Source organism: Phocoena phocoena, chromosome X (assembly GCF_963924675.1).
Source record: "Phocoena phocoena chromosome X, mPhoPho1.1, whole genome shotgun sequence".
Lineage (NCBI taxonomy): Eukaryota > Metazoa > Chordata > Mammalia > Artiodactyla > Phocoenidae > Phocoena > Phocoena phocoena.
In genome coordinates, this window is record NC_089240.1 from 28,713,972 (window position 1) to 28,731,449 (window position 17,478).

The window sequence follows — 17,478 nt, forward strand, 5'->3', positions numbered from 1 at the left end:
TCAAGTCAATGAACTTACTGCTTGCACTCCGGCTGTACTGCCCCCTCTCTGTGCTCCTTGCCCATACGCACAGCCTGCCCCAAACCCCCAAAAGACTCGCCTGTAAATTGTTACAGCATGCGTTTCCCAAATTGCAATTCCTCTTTTGTTCCTGAATAAACTGAATTTCTGATCATTTGACCTTGCCTCCGTTTATCTCTGTTTAGGTTGACATAATCAAATGATCTTTGGGAAACTGAGGCACAGAGAGGTTATATGATTTGCCTATTTGTGAAATGGGGACAATGACAGTATGTAAGTCATGAGAAACAGATGGGTTATTTTACTTAGAACAGGGCCTACAACATAATAATTGCTTAAAAACACTAACTTCTATTACTTTAAGGTTAATTATATTTATAAAATAACAGTAATACGTTTTCAATGTACAGATTCAAGCCAAGAACCTATACTTACTGAAGAGATATAAATGTTACAAACATTGTTGATGCAAGAATAACAATATAATGACAGAAGTGGAGAGGAGAGAAGAGGAGGAAGTATGTATGAGGGTGATAATTTCCTCAACCTTCATTTCAGGTGGTCAACAGATCTTGTCTAAACTTGATGAAAATAAGTATACCACTGTCATTTAAAGTCACACAGGCAACAATTATAAGAATAAAATGATTATAATATGGTGATGAAATCAGGAAACAGATGGGGATAAGATGTAAATTTGTGGGCTTCATATTAAGGAATAAATCCATCTACTGTCAGAAATAAATTAATCAAGAAATAGATATATATAATTATGAAAAACGTCAGAAAGAATAGAAGAAGTTGCTGACAGTAACTACTTCTAGGAAGTGGAGAGTGATGGGATAGGGCTGAGGTCAGGAAGACACATTTTGTTTCTTTTTGTCCTTTGCCTCCCTCTCTAATGTTTGACTTTTTTTTAAAAAACCACGTGCTATGTTACTTCTATGGTAATAAATTAAAATAAGAAATTAGGAAAAAAATTTAACTGCAACTTTATACTTATTGCAACTTATTTGCATATTTTGAGCATACTTCTAATCAATTATTATTTGGTTTTCCCATGAAAGTAGAATCTGGCTTCCTTTTAACTGCACTGTAGTGAACTCTGTGTTTTAATTTAGTACTTTTAATTTCTTACATATTAAGATAAAATTTAGCCTTAAAGAAATATCGAGTCACTAAAAGCCTGATTTTTGGCAAGGCTCTTTGTCAATTCCTATGTTCGTTATCAAGTTCATGCCTTTGTTCTACATAGTCTTTCAATTATTGAAATCAGGACACCTCATGACATTCCTAAGTGTTCCAATGACAATCACCCTGAACAGACAGTTCAACCATTCTCTTTTTCTTTAGATAAACAATATGTTCATCTGTCAGAGACAAAAAGAAGAGGGAGATGATTCATGAAAGAGCATTATCAACTGTGAGAAACCTCTTGAAAAGTAACCATGTGATGTGTAAGAAGGTAGTTACTGATGATTCATTCAGTATGACAGAAGAATATATAAACATAGATATTTGGAGAGACAAAGAGTAGGTCAGGGACAGATGTGACAGGGCAACCTGGATATGTTTATTGTATTACTTACAAATGCATACAGAAATCATGAAATGGAATATTAACAAATGTAGTCTGTGAACACGCTTGCAGGACTGAAGTCTTCCACTTGAAAAGAAAATGCTAACGAGCCAACAAGGACCGCATAACCGGATCCTCGATATTTCTGTTCATCTGCAAATGTGTACATGAACAGCAAGATCAATATGTTCCGGCCCTTACTGTGAAGCATGTGGCTGCATAAATGAACACTGACTTACAATGCAGAATGAACGTCTCTATCCCCTCTCATCTGGCTGTACTGAGGCTGTGGAATATTTTTCTTCCTGTCACACTTAGGAAAAACAACGTATTAACATCGCTTAACATGCCGACTGAGCGTGAGCCTGCCTCCTTTCCAAAGTCAGGTTGCTGAGTCATTCACCTGGAAACTCAGTCTAGATGGGGTTAATTAAACCCAGCTGGAGCAAGACACCTGACAAAGATGCTTATTTAGAGAGCATTTGCTCCCGGAAGGGTAAACCAGGAAGAAAATTTATATTCTGGATGTTTCTAGAAGCAAGACTGGCATAGGAAAATGGTAGACTACACTCGTCGAGAAAAGAAAGATCAAAGTGAGAAAAGATAAGCTGCATTGAAAATCAGGGCAGATGCAGTCCAGTGGCATTTCAAGCACAGTTAATAAGGCAATGTATTTGACCCTGGGGATTGGGCTGGGTAAAAGAGATGGGTAATAGGAAAACCAAAGCACATGTTCATTAGAGTAAATGTATTATACATACAATATATATGAATGTATTCATTATATATAATGTATGTATTTATCATGTTTTGCTTTTTCTTGAACTGTTACTAATTCACTTACTGAGCTTCTTTATACAAGAAAAAGCAAACAACTATTTTATCTTAGAAAATATAATAATGTGAATATAGTTAAGGACATTTGGTTCACTATGTCACACTGAGTTCCTTTTACGAAGGTCAACAGAACAACTCTCACGCTTTATAGCGATTGCTTTGCTGTTCCAGAGCAATTGTTTCTTTTGATATTCTGAGTACTGAGTCATAGAATTAATTGTGGTCTGCTCTTTACCTTGGTTGCTAAGATGCCCAGAGCCTCTTTTACCCCTGAAATATAAGTATATATACATATATATACACACATACAGGGCCTTATGGTATTTGCTATCTAAGTATCTGACAAGAGAAATGTTTCTTTTTCACATTATTAATCTGATGATGGTAATTAATTGTACTACAGCCACTCACATAAGTTCTACAACCATTTTTAACGCTACAGCTGAAGCTCATTACTAACACATTATTTGTATAGAAAGACCAACTCCATTCTTAGCAAAGTTAGAATATAACCTTGATTTCCTGGCAGTCTCAATTTCAAAGATGTTGATACCCCCTCCCCACCATAACCACATTCATGCTCTGATAGTTTTAACATTTCGACAACTAAGTGTAATATCACATAAAAATAGGATATTATTATTCAGTACCTTCCAATGGATGGTTACATCAATACGGTCAGCATAAATAACATGTTGCATAGTGGGAAATGATCAGGAACCATGCTGGAGAAAAAGATATCAGACTCTAAATCAATACTTTTAAAAATTATTCAATGTTTCGATAATCTTACCTATGACTGTGGATGAGAGCGTTCAAAGCCAGACCATCAGACCAGCTGGTGGTGAAGTTAATGACATTAACCTGTGGATAATTACGAGTTGATTGTCGGACCCAGCTCAGGAGTATCTTTTCACTGTTGGTTTGTTGCAATCCAGCCATGATATTTTTCATTACATTTTTGACCTACGTGTGGAAAGATATTTTCATAAGGAAATGCATGAACAAGAAGCACACAAACTTAAACCTGAATGTTCTAATCTTCAGTTAATAAATACTGGCTCAGTGGTGATGACGAATTTGCACTGATCAGGCAACCCTCCCATTATGAATGGGATTCATTTGCGAAATGCTTGGCCAGTTATGAGCACCGAGATTCACTCACTCCTAGATGACAGGGCAAAGGTCAGTTTTCTCCCTGCCTCAAGAAAGAAGAGGCAGCTAGTGCTCCTTGAACAAAAGAATCTTGGAAGGATCATTCTGGACAAAGTGCCTGTCATGAACAGGGGCACCAAATGCAGACAAAAACGACTGGGGCCTGGCAGGTTGGCCCTGTGGTGGTTTCCGTCTTAGCCGTTACTCTGCCCACAGCATGAAATGCTTCTCTCGAGGGGGGGCTGGGGGGGAGGGGGAGGTAACAAGGCTCTACGCACGTTGTCCCCTTGTACTTGTTTTCGGCAGAGAGGTTAAAGGGCTTCAGGTCCGTGAGCCATACCTGGGGAGAAGGGGTGGAACATTCAAGATGCCCTCACGTGCAGAGCGGCTTGACAGTGCTAAGGCAAGGGGTGCCGTCCTGTGTGCTAGGCTCAGGAACGTCACCTCAGGGCTGTGACGAGGCCCGCTCCGTCAGCAACTCCCACTGCTACTCTGAGAAGTCACAGCCTCCCTCCCAATACACGGCGCCCTGGCCACCTCCGGAGTCACAGTCGGAATTCCCTACTTCCATTTTGTGGGCTGCGGTCACCTCTGCAGAGTCCCCTTGTTTGAGAAATTCGGCCACGTTGTGAAAGATCAGGTGGAACTCAAGTGCAAACAGCATGGTGGCAAAGAAAACGCCTGGGCTTTGGTTCCGAAGCCCCGTCCCATCAAGCGACAGCTGTGGAGATGGCGAAGGTGACTAAGGCCGCTGTGACGCCGCGTAGGAAGTCCATTCAGGGCCTACACAAGCCCTGCCACTTGTTCAGCAGGGTGGCAGCGGCAAGGAGAAAGCCAAGGGCCAGCAGGGACCCCAGCACGGGCGCAGTGAGGAAAACGAAGGCCGAATGAGAGACGCGACTCCGCCAACAGCTGGCGGCCTCAGGTCGAGCTGAGGAGAGCGCGCGGCCAGGAGTGCCGTGGCGCAGTACTGGGAGGGGCCGCTGGGTCCTGGGGGGTGGGGTCTGGGGGCCACGTAGTAGCGTTGGTTGGTTGGTTGGTTGGGCCCCACCCACCCCCCCACCCCCGGCTCCCGGAAGGGAAGCGGAAACCCAGACTGTGCAAAAGGGGAAAAATGGCAGGTTCGGTCTTATTTTCATGAATTGGTTTCTGGCCATTTGATTCTGTCCTAGGCTGTGTGCAGGTGCAAATGCCACTCGGCAGGTTGTTGTATTTCCAACTGTCACTCTTCTAATTCAGCTGCAGCAGAAATCCATTTTCTGGGTTTCGAGAATGCAGTTGACACCTCATTATAGAACAGACGGTCTACATTTTCTATTAAAGGAATCATTACTAGGCTACTTCTTTAATATGTCAGTCCCCTTATCACATACTTAAAGGAAGTATATAAGTAAATGTGAGTGGTTTTGACCACCAAGGGCTTCCCTTTCGGGCAGTATAAGGTCCATATACTACCAACATTTGATCAGATGATGAATATTTATTGTGTATTCCAAATATGACATTTTATTTTCTTCTTCATCCATGCAGAAGTTAACAAATGCCTTCGGGCAAAATACATATTTTAACATCTCCAATGTTAGTAATCCTTTTATGAAAGATTCAATGCAAATTTTAGGATAGACTATTAAATATAACTTTAAAATACTTGAAAAGGATTTGAGATGATGTTTTGTAAACGTGGGATTGATGTGAAGATGTGAAATCTTTCCATACATTTGTCACCATCCCTTGATAGCTAAATCTATTATTTAGGGGTGGATTATCCAGTTTTCTTAATTCCTTCCTGACCTGCTTATTTAGCCACTTACTTACTGAATAAATAGGTCAAATAGTTATGTAAGATATATAATTTTTCTCATCATAGTCTAAAGTTATAAAATATACAGCCTCCATGTACAGAGACTGCAGGATGTGTCCTGTGTGTCCTGTGCTGAACCAGGGTTGGAATCAGCAGACACTGGCTCAGTGGTGTTGATGGATTTGCACTGATCAGGCAACCCTCCAATGATGAATGGGATTCATTTGTGAAATGCTTGGCCAGACTGCCCTCTATGCACATAATGTTAAAGAACAACATGGTATTCGATCCAAAGCTCCTTTAGCATCATTATGTCACTAATTCAGCTTATCAGCCTCAGCCTCATTACTGTTGCTTCTACCTGGGTGCAAATGTTGCTGAGAAAAAAATAATAATAAAGGGCAATGTGAGATAACAGTTCTTCTTTTCCTACAGAAAAGAGAGTTACCAAGAAATCTTTATTAAGGATCAACCTTCAGTCAAACACTGAGTGGCTCCTATGGGGAGTCTTTAAGCAGAAAAATTCCCCACCCTCAGGGCTCACAGAAAGAATCAATATAAATAAATATGTGTGTGTGTGTATGTGTGTGTGTGTGTGTGTGTGTGTGTGTGTGAATACAGCTATACATCTATTTTTTAAAGGAAAAAAATGAAATGACTTTGAGCACTGATTTCAAAAAATGACTAGGAGTTAACGGGGCAAAGAAGGTGTAATGGACCTGCAGATGCACTACCAGGATTCTCCTTTAACGAAGGGCTTGTTTCTCCAGCTGTCTGTCCTGAGGCAGACATCACCCATGAGTCCCCTCAGGAACTACTTGAGTAGCACAAGCATGTCACCTATGGTGACATCCCTCCTAGGACAGCACACCTTATTAACTGATGAAGGGAAATTGTATAAAGACTCAACCATTTCAGCCCCACTCATGACAACTCTAAAGGCTCATTCTAGCTCCCAGTTCTCCATGGAGTTCAAGAAGGCTTTTGGGTGTGCATCCATGAACAACCTGCTTGCCAAACTGAGTCTGCTTCCCAGAATCCATCCTGTAACTAAAAGGAGTTACAGCAGAGGGGTAGGACTGAAGAGAGGGAGGAATAGTCTTCTACAAGGGATGGATGGTAGTGTGTGAAAGACCTTCAGAAGATCGAGACCTATTTTGCCCAGAAGGCACTAGGTAGGCAGGAGGTTACAGTAAGGGCTTTCAGCAGTGCAAAATCCATCTTTCTCTTATCTGTTGTGCACATAATAAATAACATAAACATTCCAGTGTAAAGGAGCCCTGGAATTGAGTATTTCTTTTGAGGTAGCCAGCAAAGGTGGGGGTCTGACCTTGAGAGCACACCACTGTTAGTGATACCAAGCAGGACCCTGTGGGACTCCTGGGCACAAAAGCCTTTCTGTGTCCCCCATTTCTTGATTACAGGAAATAGGCTTCCTTCAGCCTCCATGACCTTCCCTGAGTTCCAACGAGCAGATTTAAACAGTTGCTAATTAGGGAAGGGAGGGGATGCAGAGACAAGGGAGGAGCAGTCAAGAGCAACAGTAGTGCAGCCTTGGGACAAGGTCCTGGTTCCCCCTCAAGGGATACACATAACAATATCTTTGAGCTGTTTTGCAGATACTGAAACCTCCACCAGGTGGGAGAAGTTAACAGTGTGCTGCCCAAAAGCACCCACACCCCAGACGGGTTGGAACCAGGAGTTTGATGATGCTGACTCCCACTTACCTCACCACCAACTAATCAGAAGAATGTCCACAAGCTGATCACACCCTCTTTGAACAATTACTATAAAACTCCTCACTACCCCCTCCTGGTTGGGATACACAGTTTTGAGGGCATTAGCCCGCTGTGGCCCCCTTTGCCTGGCAAAACAATAAAGATATTCTTTTCTACTTCACCCAAAACTCTGTCTCTGAGAATTAATTTGGTGTCAGGGTACAGAGGCCAGATTCAGCTTCATTAGCAGGATATGTTTTTATCTCCAGCTGGTTCCCAGAACCGAGGTGACCCCCTGCCCCCACTAAAAAGGATGGTTTGCACTTTAAAAGGAAGGAAGAAAGGGACACCTAACACACATTGTCTACTTCACAATTTTGCTCAAAGCTGCTTACTCCTCGATACAGGCATTATTTTTCAGGCAAATCATTTCATTTAAGTAGAAACCAGAAAAACAGGGACAGGGGAAATGGGGTTGGCATTCCTGAGTTTCTGCAAGTTCAGAGAGCAGGCCTCCACAGCAATAGTAATAACATAGTATATGACACTGGAACCAAAGATTCACATCTGTCTATCTCTTCATGTCATTCTTAATCTCCTAGATCTGGAAAGTACTTTAGGTTGGCCAGTGTGTCCTTTAATCTTTACTGAGACTCAAGGGCTTCTTTGACTATTTTATAAGAAGGCAAATACGCACTCTTGGTGAAAATATCTTCTGCGATTCATTGGGTTATGATGAGGAGTATCGAGCAGGAGGAACTTTTAAAAAGTGATTTAGTAGTTTTAGTAGAACAGGGCAGTGTGATAGAAGAGAGATAAGATAAAGAGGCAGAGGCTGGGAAGAGTCTACATCCTTGCAATCACAAGGATATGGTGATTTGAGGACATAGATGGAAAACAGAAGACTCTAAGAGAAGTCTCAGACCAGGAAAGACTGCAAAAGCATTCCTTCTGGTATTCCTGATGTGAAAGCCCTTCCACATGATAATTTAAAAAAATGAGCACACGCACAAGCAAATGAAGAAAATATCAGACAGGGTAGTTTTAAACTCTATCCTGCAGTGAGTTGAGAGGGAATTGGAAAGGGTTTTGAGGAGATAAGAAAGGGTGAGATCATATGAGAGACAGTTTGGGTGATAAATACAATTAAAATAGCCTTTTGGGGCTCTGAGCACACCTAAGTCCTCCTGCTGGCTTTGTCATGACTGCCATCTGTGCAACTCAAAGTGTTTCCTGCAAGCTGGGGTCTCTCCATGAACAATTTGTTATGAGGCCATAAGATAAATATCAATACAATAGTTGATAGTCCATTAGAAACTTCCATAGCAATTTTACAGAGTCCTATTTATGTCGGTTGAGCTTAATGATAAAAAAGAAGCTTGGGGGCTTCCCTGATGGCGCAGTGGTTGAGAGTCCGCCTGCCGATGCAGGGGACACGGCTTCGTGCCCCGGTCCAGGAAGATCCTACATGCCGCGGAGCTGCTGGGCCCGTGAGCCATGGCCGCTGAGCCTGCGCGTCCGGAGCCTGTGCTCCGCAACGGGAGAGGCCACAACAGTGAGAGGCCCGCGTACCGCCAAAAAAAAAAAAAAAAAAAAAAAAGCTTGGGTTTTATGTGTCTCTTTATTTCATTTTTCTAATGCTTCAGTTTTATTGTAATTTACACACAATGGAAAAGGGGGGAAATACTGCTCCTTCCTCAAGATAGTTTGATAAGGACTGAGCAACAGAAGGAAACCAGTTTGGTGGGGGACGCTATGTTGCCTTGCTGGTTCTATTTGACACCATCACTACATGAAAAACGCCCAGAATTGAGAATCTTGGGCTCATTTGAGGCTCTTATGAGCTATTCTCTGTTGTCAGCCGCTATGGTTGTTCTCCCTCTCTTCCCATATTGCTGTGAAATAGGACTGAGCCAGTTCAGAGTGTTTACAATAAAAGATATGGGAGTCAACTGGGAGAAAAATATGGGTACTGAGTTCAGTAGGTATACCTCTGGTCTACATACTGTCTGACTCCGAGCAGGACCAACCTACAATTCAAGTTAAAAGTCAACCTTACTAAAGGAAGTAGTGATACCTGCTACAATAGGAATGGACCTCAAAGATTATGTTCAGTGAAAGAAGACAGATATAAAAGAATATATATTGTATGAGTGCATTTGGTATGAAATGTCCAAAAAGGCAGGCATATATAGAGACAGAAAATAGATGAATGGTTGCCTAGGGTTGGGGGTGGGAGAGGAGAGTGATGGTAAATGGACATGAGATTTATTTTTAGTGTGGTGGAAATGTGCTAAAGTTAGATTGTTGTGATGATTGTACAACTCTGTAAATATCCTAAAATGTTTGACAGATGGGGGGAATTGTTTCTTCCTCAAAATAGTTTGAGAAGTGCTGGGCAACAGAACTAAACCAGTTTGGTATACTTTGCATTTTACACATAGAACAGGTAAACTTATGATATATAAATTATATCTCAAAAAAAGCTGTTATATAAAAAAGTAATCTCTACCAGTAAAAAGAGCCGGCATCTCATTTACCCTCCAAATTCTTAAAATATGAGTGGAAAAAAAAAGTTATTAGTATGATATGCCTCTAAGGAAAATGGTACACCGTACTGAGTGCTTTATGGTAATTCACTCATTTAATCCTGACAAGAAATATACGTGTTCATTATTTTTTTTTCACTTTTGACAGTGAGGGAATTATGGCCCAGAAAGGGATGACATTATATCCAATGTCACTAAGATGGTAAATGAGGAAGTTAAAACTTAAGCTCCTGTCGGTCTAAGAAAATATATACTCTTCACTAAACCAATGATCTGTGATCCATTTTGCAGAGGACCAGTAAATATAGGCATTCAGAAGACCCTGTGCTGAGGTGGTTCAGAAAAAATGCAATTTCCAAATCAGACCATGAAGTAAGTTTTTCTGTATAACACATATACAGATCATGATATCCCAATAATCTTTTATTGGCATTAGTTTACACTGAGAATACACACGATTCACAAAGTCTTATTCATTTGATAGTGATTAACAGGAAAAATACCCCTCTTCTTACAAAACTATGCAGATTTACTTTTAGGTGAGTTACAAAAGACCTATTTGTGAAAAGTTTTCTTTTTTCTTTTGCCTCATCTGTACCCAGTGAAATAAAATTTAGAAAAATATTCCTGCGAATGTGCTAGAACCTGTTTTATAATCTGCTGATACTTCACATTGCAGATGACAATCATCCCAGTTTAAAAGGCAGCACTATGGAGATGTGCTGTGTATTGTTAGGGATATACAGGTTTTGCAAATCAATGGTAAAAATGAAAGGAAGGATCAGCAACGTTACCTTCCCCCACCAAAAAAAAAATCATCAAGATTCTTACCTGCCAGTGGAGGATTATATTCCAAATCAAACCAAGAGTCAGTTTATGATTTCCGTCTACTATGTCAGTGCTTCCAATGTTCACTAAATCAACCTGTTAAAGATAAAGGGGAAACATTTGAAGGAAGGAGACAAAATGTCTGTTTGAAAAGAAAACAAAATGCAAAGGTAATTGCATTTATCTATTTCCAGAGCCTAAGCAGCATTATAGCTTTTTAAAAATAATCTAAAAATGAAACAAACTACATTTGCAACTGAACTTTCTGTAACAAACAAGTGTCCCCAAACACATTTACAAAGAGATAGGAAATGAGTGTACTTTTAGTGTATAAATAAATTACTGCAGATTAAAGAGTCCAATAAGAGTATCTCCAGGGCTTCCCTGGTGGCGCAGTGGTTGAGAGTCCGCCTGCCGATGCAGGGGACACGGGTTCGTGCCCCAGTCCAGGAAGATCCCGCATGCCGCTGAGCGGCTGGGACCGTGAGCCATGGCCGCTGAGCCTGCCAAGTCCGAGCCTGTGCTCCGCAACGGGAGTAGCCACAACAGTGAGGGGCCCGCGAACCGCAAAAAAAGTATCTCCAAATAAAATATATAATAATGATAACTCATAAAGGATGCCTAAAATTAAAAAGTGCTTCCTAGGACATAATTGAAACTCAAAAATAGAAATTTCATCAATACTTTTATCTAGCTCAGAGGAGTGCTATTGTAATTAGGGGTGACTGCATCTGACTAAAATGTCCTTGCCTTAGAAATACATGTTAGAACTCTACTAAACAATGGAGCTAATGGCCAGCTCTCTTTTCTCTATCTAGGACTGGGTTTGGGAATTAAAATTTGGCAGAGTTTTATTTTTTCAAGACAAATCCCATCTCCTGTCCTTCTTGCTCCTAACGTTTTTAGGTGGAGTCAGGTTACACATACACATCAGGCAAATTAGCACATGAAAAGATATTCAACATTACAAGCCATTAGGGCAATGCAAATTATAAACATAAAGAGTTAACACTACACACTTATCATAATGGAAAAAGTTTAAAAAATATAGTGACAATATCAAATGCTGATAAGGCTATAGAGAAATTGGGTCACTCATGCTTTGCTGGTGGAAATGTAAATAGTACAGCAACCCTGGAAAACATTTCCAGCAGTTTCTTACAAAATTGAACATGTGCTTACCATACAATCCAGCAATTGGGCTCTCAGGCATTTATTCTAAAGCAATAAAAACTTCTGTTTATACAAAATCCTATACTTAAGTGTTCATACTAGCTTTATTTGTAACAGCCAAGAAATGGGAACAACCCAGATGCCATACAAGGGTGAATGGTTAAACATATTGGTACATCCATACCGTGGACTACCACTCTGCAATGACAAGGAACATCTATTGATACATGCAGCAACTTGCGTGAATCTCATGGGCATTATGCTGAGTGGAAAAAAAAGCCAATCACAGAGGGTTACATACAGTATGATTCTATTTATTTAACAGCTTTGAAAAGACAAAATTACAGAAATGGAGAACAGAGTCGCAGTTGCCAGAGGTTAGCAACTGAGGTGGGGTGGGAGGGGCAGGTGGATGTGTTTATAAAAGGGTAGCACAAGGGATACTTGTGATGATGGATCTGTTCTGCACTTGACTCTGATGGTGGATACACAAATGTACACATGTGATAATGTTGTAAAGAACTAAAAACACGTGGCCACACACACACACAAGTACAAGTAAAACCTGGGAAACATAAATACTACTGGTGGATTGTATCAATGTTGATGTCCATGGTAATATTATACTATAATATTAATGTATGTTACCATTGGGGTAGAGCTGCGTTAAGGGTACACATGATCTTTCTGTATTATTGCTTATAACTACATGTGAATTTACAATTATCTCAAAGAAAAAGGTTAACTTTAAAAATGAGTATCCAGGGATGCTTTAAAAAGAGAGAATATCACAATAAAGCAAATATGCAACTTCAGATTAAGGTCTATACAATGGGGGTGAAACTGTCAGAGCAAGGGTTGAGGGCTGAGAATTCAGATTTCTCTCCCTACTTACTATCCCTAGGCTCACTGATACCTTTGGTTGCCTCTTCTTTTGGCTGTCTCCAGGACTCTGCCATTTTGTCTTGTCCTGAGGGTATTGATCTGAGAGAGTTTCCCATTTATCCTGGTCTAGGGAGCTTCACTAAATAGCCGAGATTCATTTTGGTTAAACCTTTCATTTTCTCAGGCTCTAAACCTTTACTGAATTAAGTCTCACTTGGATCTGTCTTTCCCTCTTGTCTCTTCCTCCAATAAGATGGGTTTACCATTTTCTCACTCAATGTTAAAATATATTCTTTATCATTCATCTTAATTTTCTAAATCCTATTAATTATAACTTTTAAAACTATGAAGCTATGTGGGAAATCCAGATGAAAAGAATAAAAAGGCTACTCTTCAGTTTCATTGCCAAATCACTCCCAATTACTCCCCACGTAAACTTATTTGTAGGTTCAATGGATAATCTAATACTTAAATTTCTTTTTATATCCCAACTATATACAAATTATTGGTGGATTGGATTAAAACAAGTAATTGATACAGAAAAATGTAGAATCATTGAAATAAGGATAAAAGATCTAGATACAAGTCCATAGTTTAATTCCACACATAATTTATAGTAGAGGGCATTACTAAGCTATGCAATAGATTACATGTGAGGATGGTACCACATGGACATTACAGAGAAGTCAGCCTGAAGTAAATGGACAGCATATAAATGGACATTTAAGTAAGGCTGTATTGAAGAGTGGATGAGCAGAAGTCCTGAAAGCTGGTTAAGGTGAAAGACCTTGATTTTCTTGGGTATAGGAAAGTCAAGGTGATACTGCCATTGTAACACATTACACGTCTGCTTATTTCTACAATGCAGATGCTTCTCGTTGGACAGCTGAATTTTAGTAGTACCCCATGCAAATTTTTCCTAATTCAGTGCTGAAGTAAATATCAGAATTTCAAATTACTGGGCATTCATATAGATTTTTTTCCTATACATGCAAACAATAATTTGCCATGATACCTTCATTTTAATTATACAAAGTAGATACAACAAGTTTCTAGAATTTAGATCCCAGGGGAGATGAATAACTCCTGAACAAGAAAGCACCATCATCTACATTTCATCTGGGGATTCCTCATGTGGCAGTAGAGGGGAGGGATTCTCCATGTGGAAAAGATGCTATAACTTTAAGAATTGGTTTACTGATTAATTCATTCAACAAATTCATATGTCAGGCACTGATATACTTAGAACACAAAAGGGAAAAATACTCCTGCTTTCTGGAACTTAATTATAGTGACAGTGAGAATCACACCATATATTTTTGAAGATTCAATTATTTAAATAAAGAACATGTGATTTCTAGAAAATAGATATACTTGGGGAACCACTGCTGGTAGTTAAGTTTAGACTTGCCATAGGGATCATCCTGGGGAGACTAAGAGCAAGCAGCAGGCACTTAGATACCAGCTGCCCCTATCCACTCTCATAAGCTTGTTCTCTGTGTGAGTAGGGAGATGATTCCTCCACTTATTTATCCCCTTTTAAAATCCAATCTATATTATATCAGGGACTGTGCTTAGGCCTGATAAAGAAGACTGAGGTAGAACCCCTAATGTCAAAAAGCTCACGGGCTAATAGCAGGTCACAAAATAAAAGTTAATTAAAATTAGGTAGGATCCAAAAATTTCACTTCTAGGTATATATCCAAAAGAATTGAAAGCAGAGACTCAAACAGATATTTATACATCAATGTTCACAGCTATTCACAATAGCCTAAAGGTGGAAATGATCCAAATATCCATTGACAGATGAATAGATAAAGAGTACATGGTGTATATATACAACGGAGTATTCTTCAATATTAAAAAGAAAGGAAATTCTGATACATGCTACAACATCAGTGAACCTTGAAAACATTATGCTAAGTGAAATTATCCAGCCATAAAATAAAAAATATTATATGATTCTACTTATGTGAGATACCTAGAATAGTCAAATTTATAGAGAAAGAACGTAGAATAGAGGTTACCGGGGGCTAAGAGAGAGGTGATTACAGAGTTTTTTTAAACAGGTAAGAGGTTCAGTTTGGGATGGTGAAGACGTTCTGGAGATGGATAGTGGTGATGGTTGCATACATAGGGGAATGTATAATACTAATGCCACTCAATTGTACACTTAAAAATGGTACACCAATTTTTAAAAATGTTTAAACTGGTAATGTACATGACATGTACATTTTACCACAATAAAAATAAATAATAAAAAGAAGTCACTGGCACATACACACACCTTAGACAATATCTAAAGGAATGTGCATAGTTGTGTTCCAATAAAACTTATTTATAACCACTGGAAAAACTTAGGTAGGCAACTGTGTCTCATGGACGCCCAGTAGAGAAAAAGAAATTTTTGTGACAGTGTAAGCAAAAGAAAGAGGAAATATTCAGTGTTGACCGAATCTGTAAAGAAGGAGTATAAAACTGGAACAAATAAAGGGTGTGTGTGTGGAAGGCATGCCAAGAAGATACATGTGACTAAGGATATGGGGGGCAAGCGTAAAAGATATTACATGATTGGGAATTAGAAGTGTTGTACTCAGGGACAAGGTGGCATGTGTGAAGTTGTTAAACAATCTGGGGCAGGATTATGAAGAGTCTTAAAAAATCTCAAGGAATGCAAGGAACAAGTTAGGCTACTATGAGGTAGAAAAATAATAATACCAGAATAGTTGAACAGATCTTGGCTAATTCTTATGGGCACTGAGAAAAAACTACCTGAGATTCATTATAAATGTCTCTAACCAGTACAAGGACGCTTACATTTTTGTCAGGGACAACAAACCTTTTCACAATTCTCAACTCTAAGAAATGTGCATTTTATAGTAATATACTGCATCTTTAATTACAACTTTACAAGTGATGCAGTGATAACCATTTGACCATTTCTTTTGTCAACCTTCAATAAACAATAAGAGCATAGTATTAAATCTTAGTTTTACAGGGATATTCTGTAGACAGTTACAATAATGTAATCCAATTTATGTAACTTTCTGTTGATTTGCAATTATATTTTGTTAGTTCACTTTTTTTTTGCCAATGTTACTCACTATACTATCCTACCCAGTAGGCCAGTTTTGTTGGTGGTGCTTGCCATAGGGTGCAGTGAGTGAGTAGCATGGCTTTTAAGTGGTATTTCACTCTCATATATTCTCAACTGCGTGTGCCTTAGAGGGTAATCTTATCACACTGCAATTATTACCAATCATCATTCCTTTCTAAAGGTCCATATTTGATCAAGTCGTGTTGTCATAGGTAGGTATTTTGTCATCCTGTAGTTGGGTTGTAAGAAACACAACTATCCCCATTTTTTGAGTGGTAAACTATATGTTAATCTTTGTACTGTTTTCTATGTCTGTGTATATGTACATATGTATGTGTGTATATATCATTTCATTTTTGTTCTTTTTAGAAATATTGTATTTCTTTATATATAAGACCACACAAATATTATTTTATACAAATGCATGAATGAGATCTTATACATGCCTCTCCTATTTTTCTTGAGACAAGTTTTCTTTTCCATTTTGCTTGCCCCACTTTCTTCCCAACTTCTTTCCTAATCTGACCTGAAAAACTCCCTATTCATATGATCAGTGTATGTGTGAGTGTGCATGTGTGATATCTTATAAACACAAATTTGTGAGGTTTTATAGTCTACAGATGGCATATTATTCAGGTTCTATTGAATAGTGCTTTTACCAAACAATAATCCCTTTTATTTGTTCATTTTCACGGCTAATCCATTTGACTCTCAATTTTCGTATGCTTGCTGTGGTTAATAATGCCCCATATCTCACCATGTAGCTATGAATTATATTGATTTTTTTAAATCATTACTAGCTCTTCTCAAATAATCATCACCATGCCGCACAATTGCTTCTCTGCTTTCTTTTACGTAGTTTTTTCCTAATATATGCTCTGGAATTACAACTTCCAAGGATTATCAATCTAATTTCCAAATAACTATGAAAAGGGAAAATAAAAATTAAAATATGTTAATATCTATGTTAAATGAATAATTATGTGTCTGTCTAGAAGCAAAACAAAAACCATTTATATGACATATATGCTAATAAATGGATTCTGTGTGTGTGTTGGGGGGGGAGTGCAACAAGCACAAAATAACAGGATATTCAATCTTGAGGTCACTGAGGAGGCCGAAAGTTATGTTTCCCTGTTTTGCAGAATGAAAGCATCTGACACCAAATGAATAGGTGTGAAAATTGATATTATGTGTGAAAATTAAATAGCATGCATTGAATTTTTGCAGAAAAAGTTCACCTCCACATGAAGATTGGCTTTAGGAGTTCCTGCAAACAGGCCTAAGACTCTACTCAGAAAGTAACATTAGATTCTGGCTCAGAGTTTTGCAGTGTTATCTGTGGAAGATGCTTTACTCAAACATAATTCTGGAATATATAGAAAATTCTCACCATTTGCTTTTTTTTTTTGGCCGCACCACAGCACACAGGATCGTAGTTCCCGGACCAGGGATCGATCCCGGGCCCCCTGCAGTGGAAGCGTGTGCAGTCCTAACCACTGGACCACCACGGAATTCCCTCACCATTAATGGAAACTTACTGTGGCTCCAGCAGAATATTTAAATGTGAACTCATAGGAAAAAATCCCTTGGGTTAGGATGAGCTGGCTGTAAAAAAATGCACCTAGGAAACTTAAGGAATTGGCTTTTGGAATACAGTAGTCTATTGTTATCCATTTTATAGGTGTGAGAACACGAATTGAAGGGACTTCCTATTCTGTCCCCACATTAGTAGCTAGACTAAAATATCTGATTTTGTACAAAAATTTATATTTAGTAATTCTACAATTAATATATAAGTATTCCAGAGAGCACTGCTCCTTCCTGGTGTTCTA

General features: G+C 39.0%; 1 protein-coding gene across 1 annotated transcript in view; it reads right to left on the reverse strand.

The window, feature by feature from the left end:
* The window catches only part of DMD (dystrophin), a 2,035,184-nt gene that overhangs the window by 1,730,098 nt on the left and 287,608 nt on the right, over positions 1 to 17,478 (reverse strand). Inside the window, exons 5-6 of the mRNA XM_065901098.1 lie at positions 10,492 to 10,584; positions 3,231 to 3,403 (exon numbers count right to left, since the gene is read on the reverse strand). Coding sequence (XP_065757170.1) covers positions 3,231 to 3,403; positions 10,492 to 10,584 — 266 coding nt within the window. The remainder of the gene's footprint in view (positions 1 to 3,230; positions 3,404 to 10,491; positions 10,585 to 17,478) is intronic.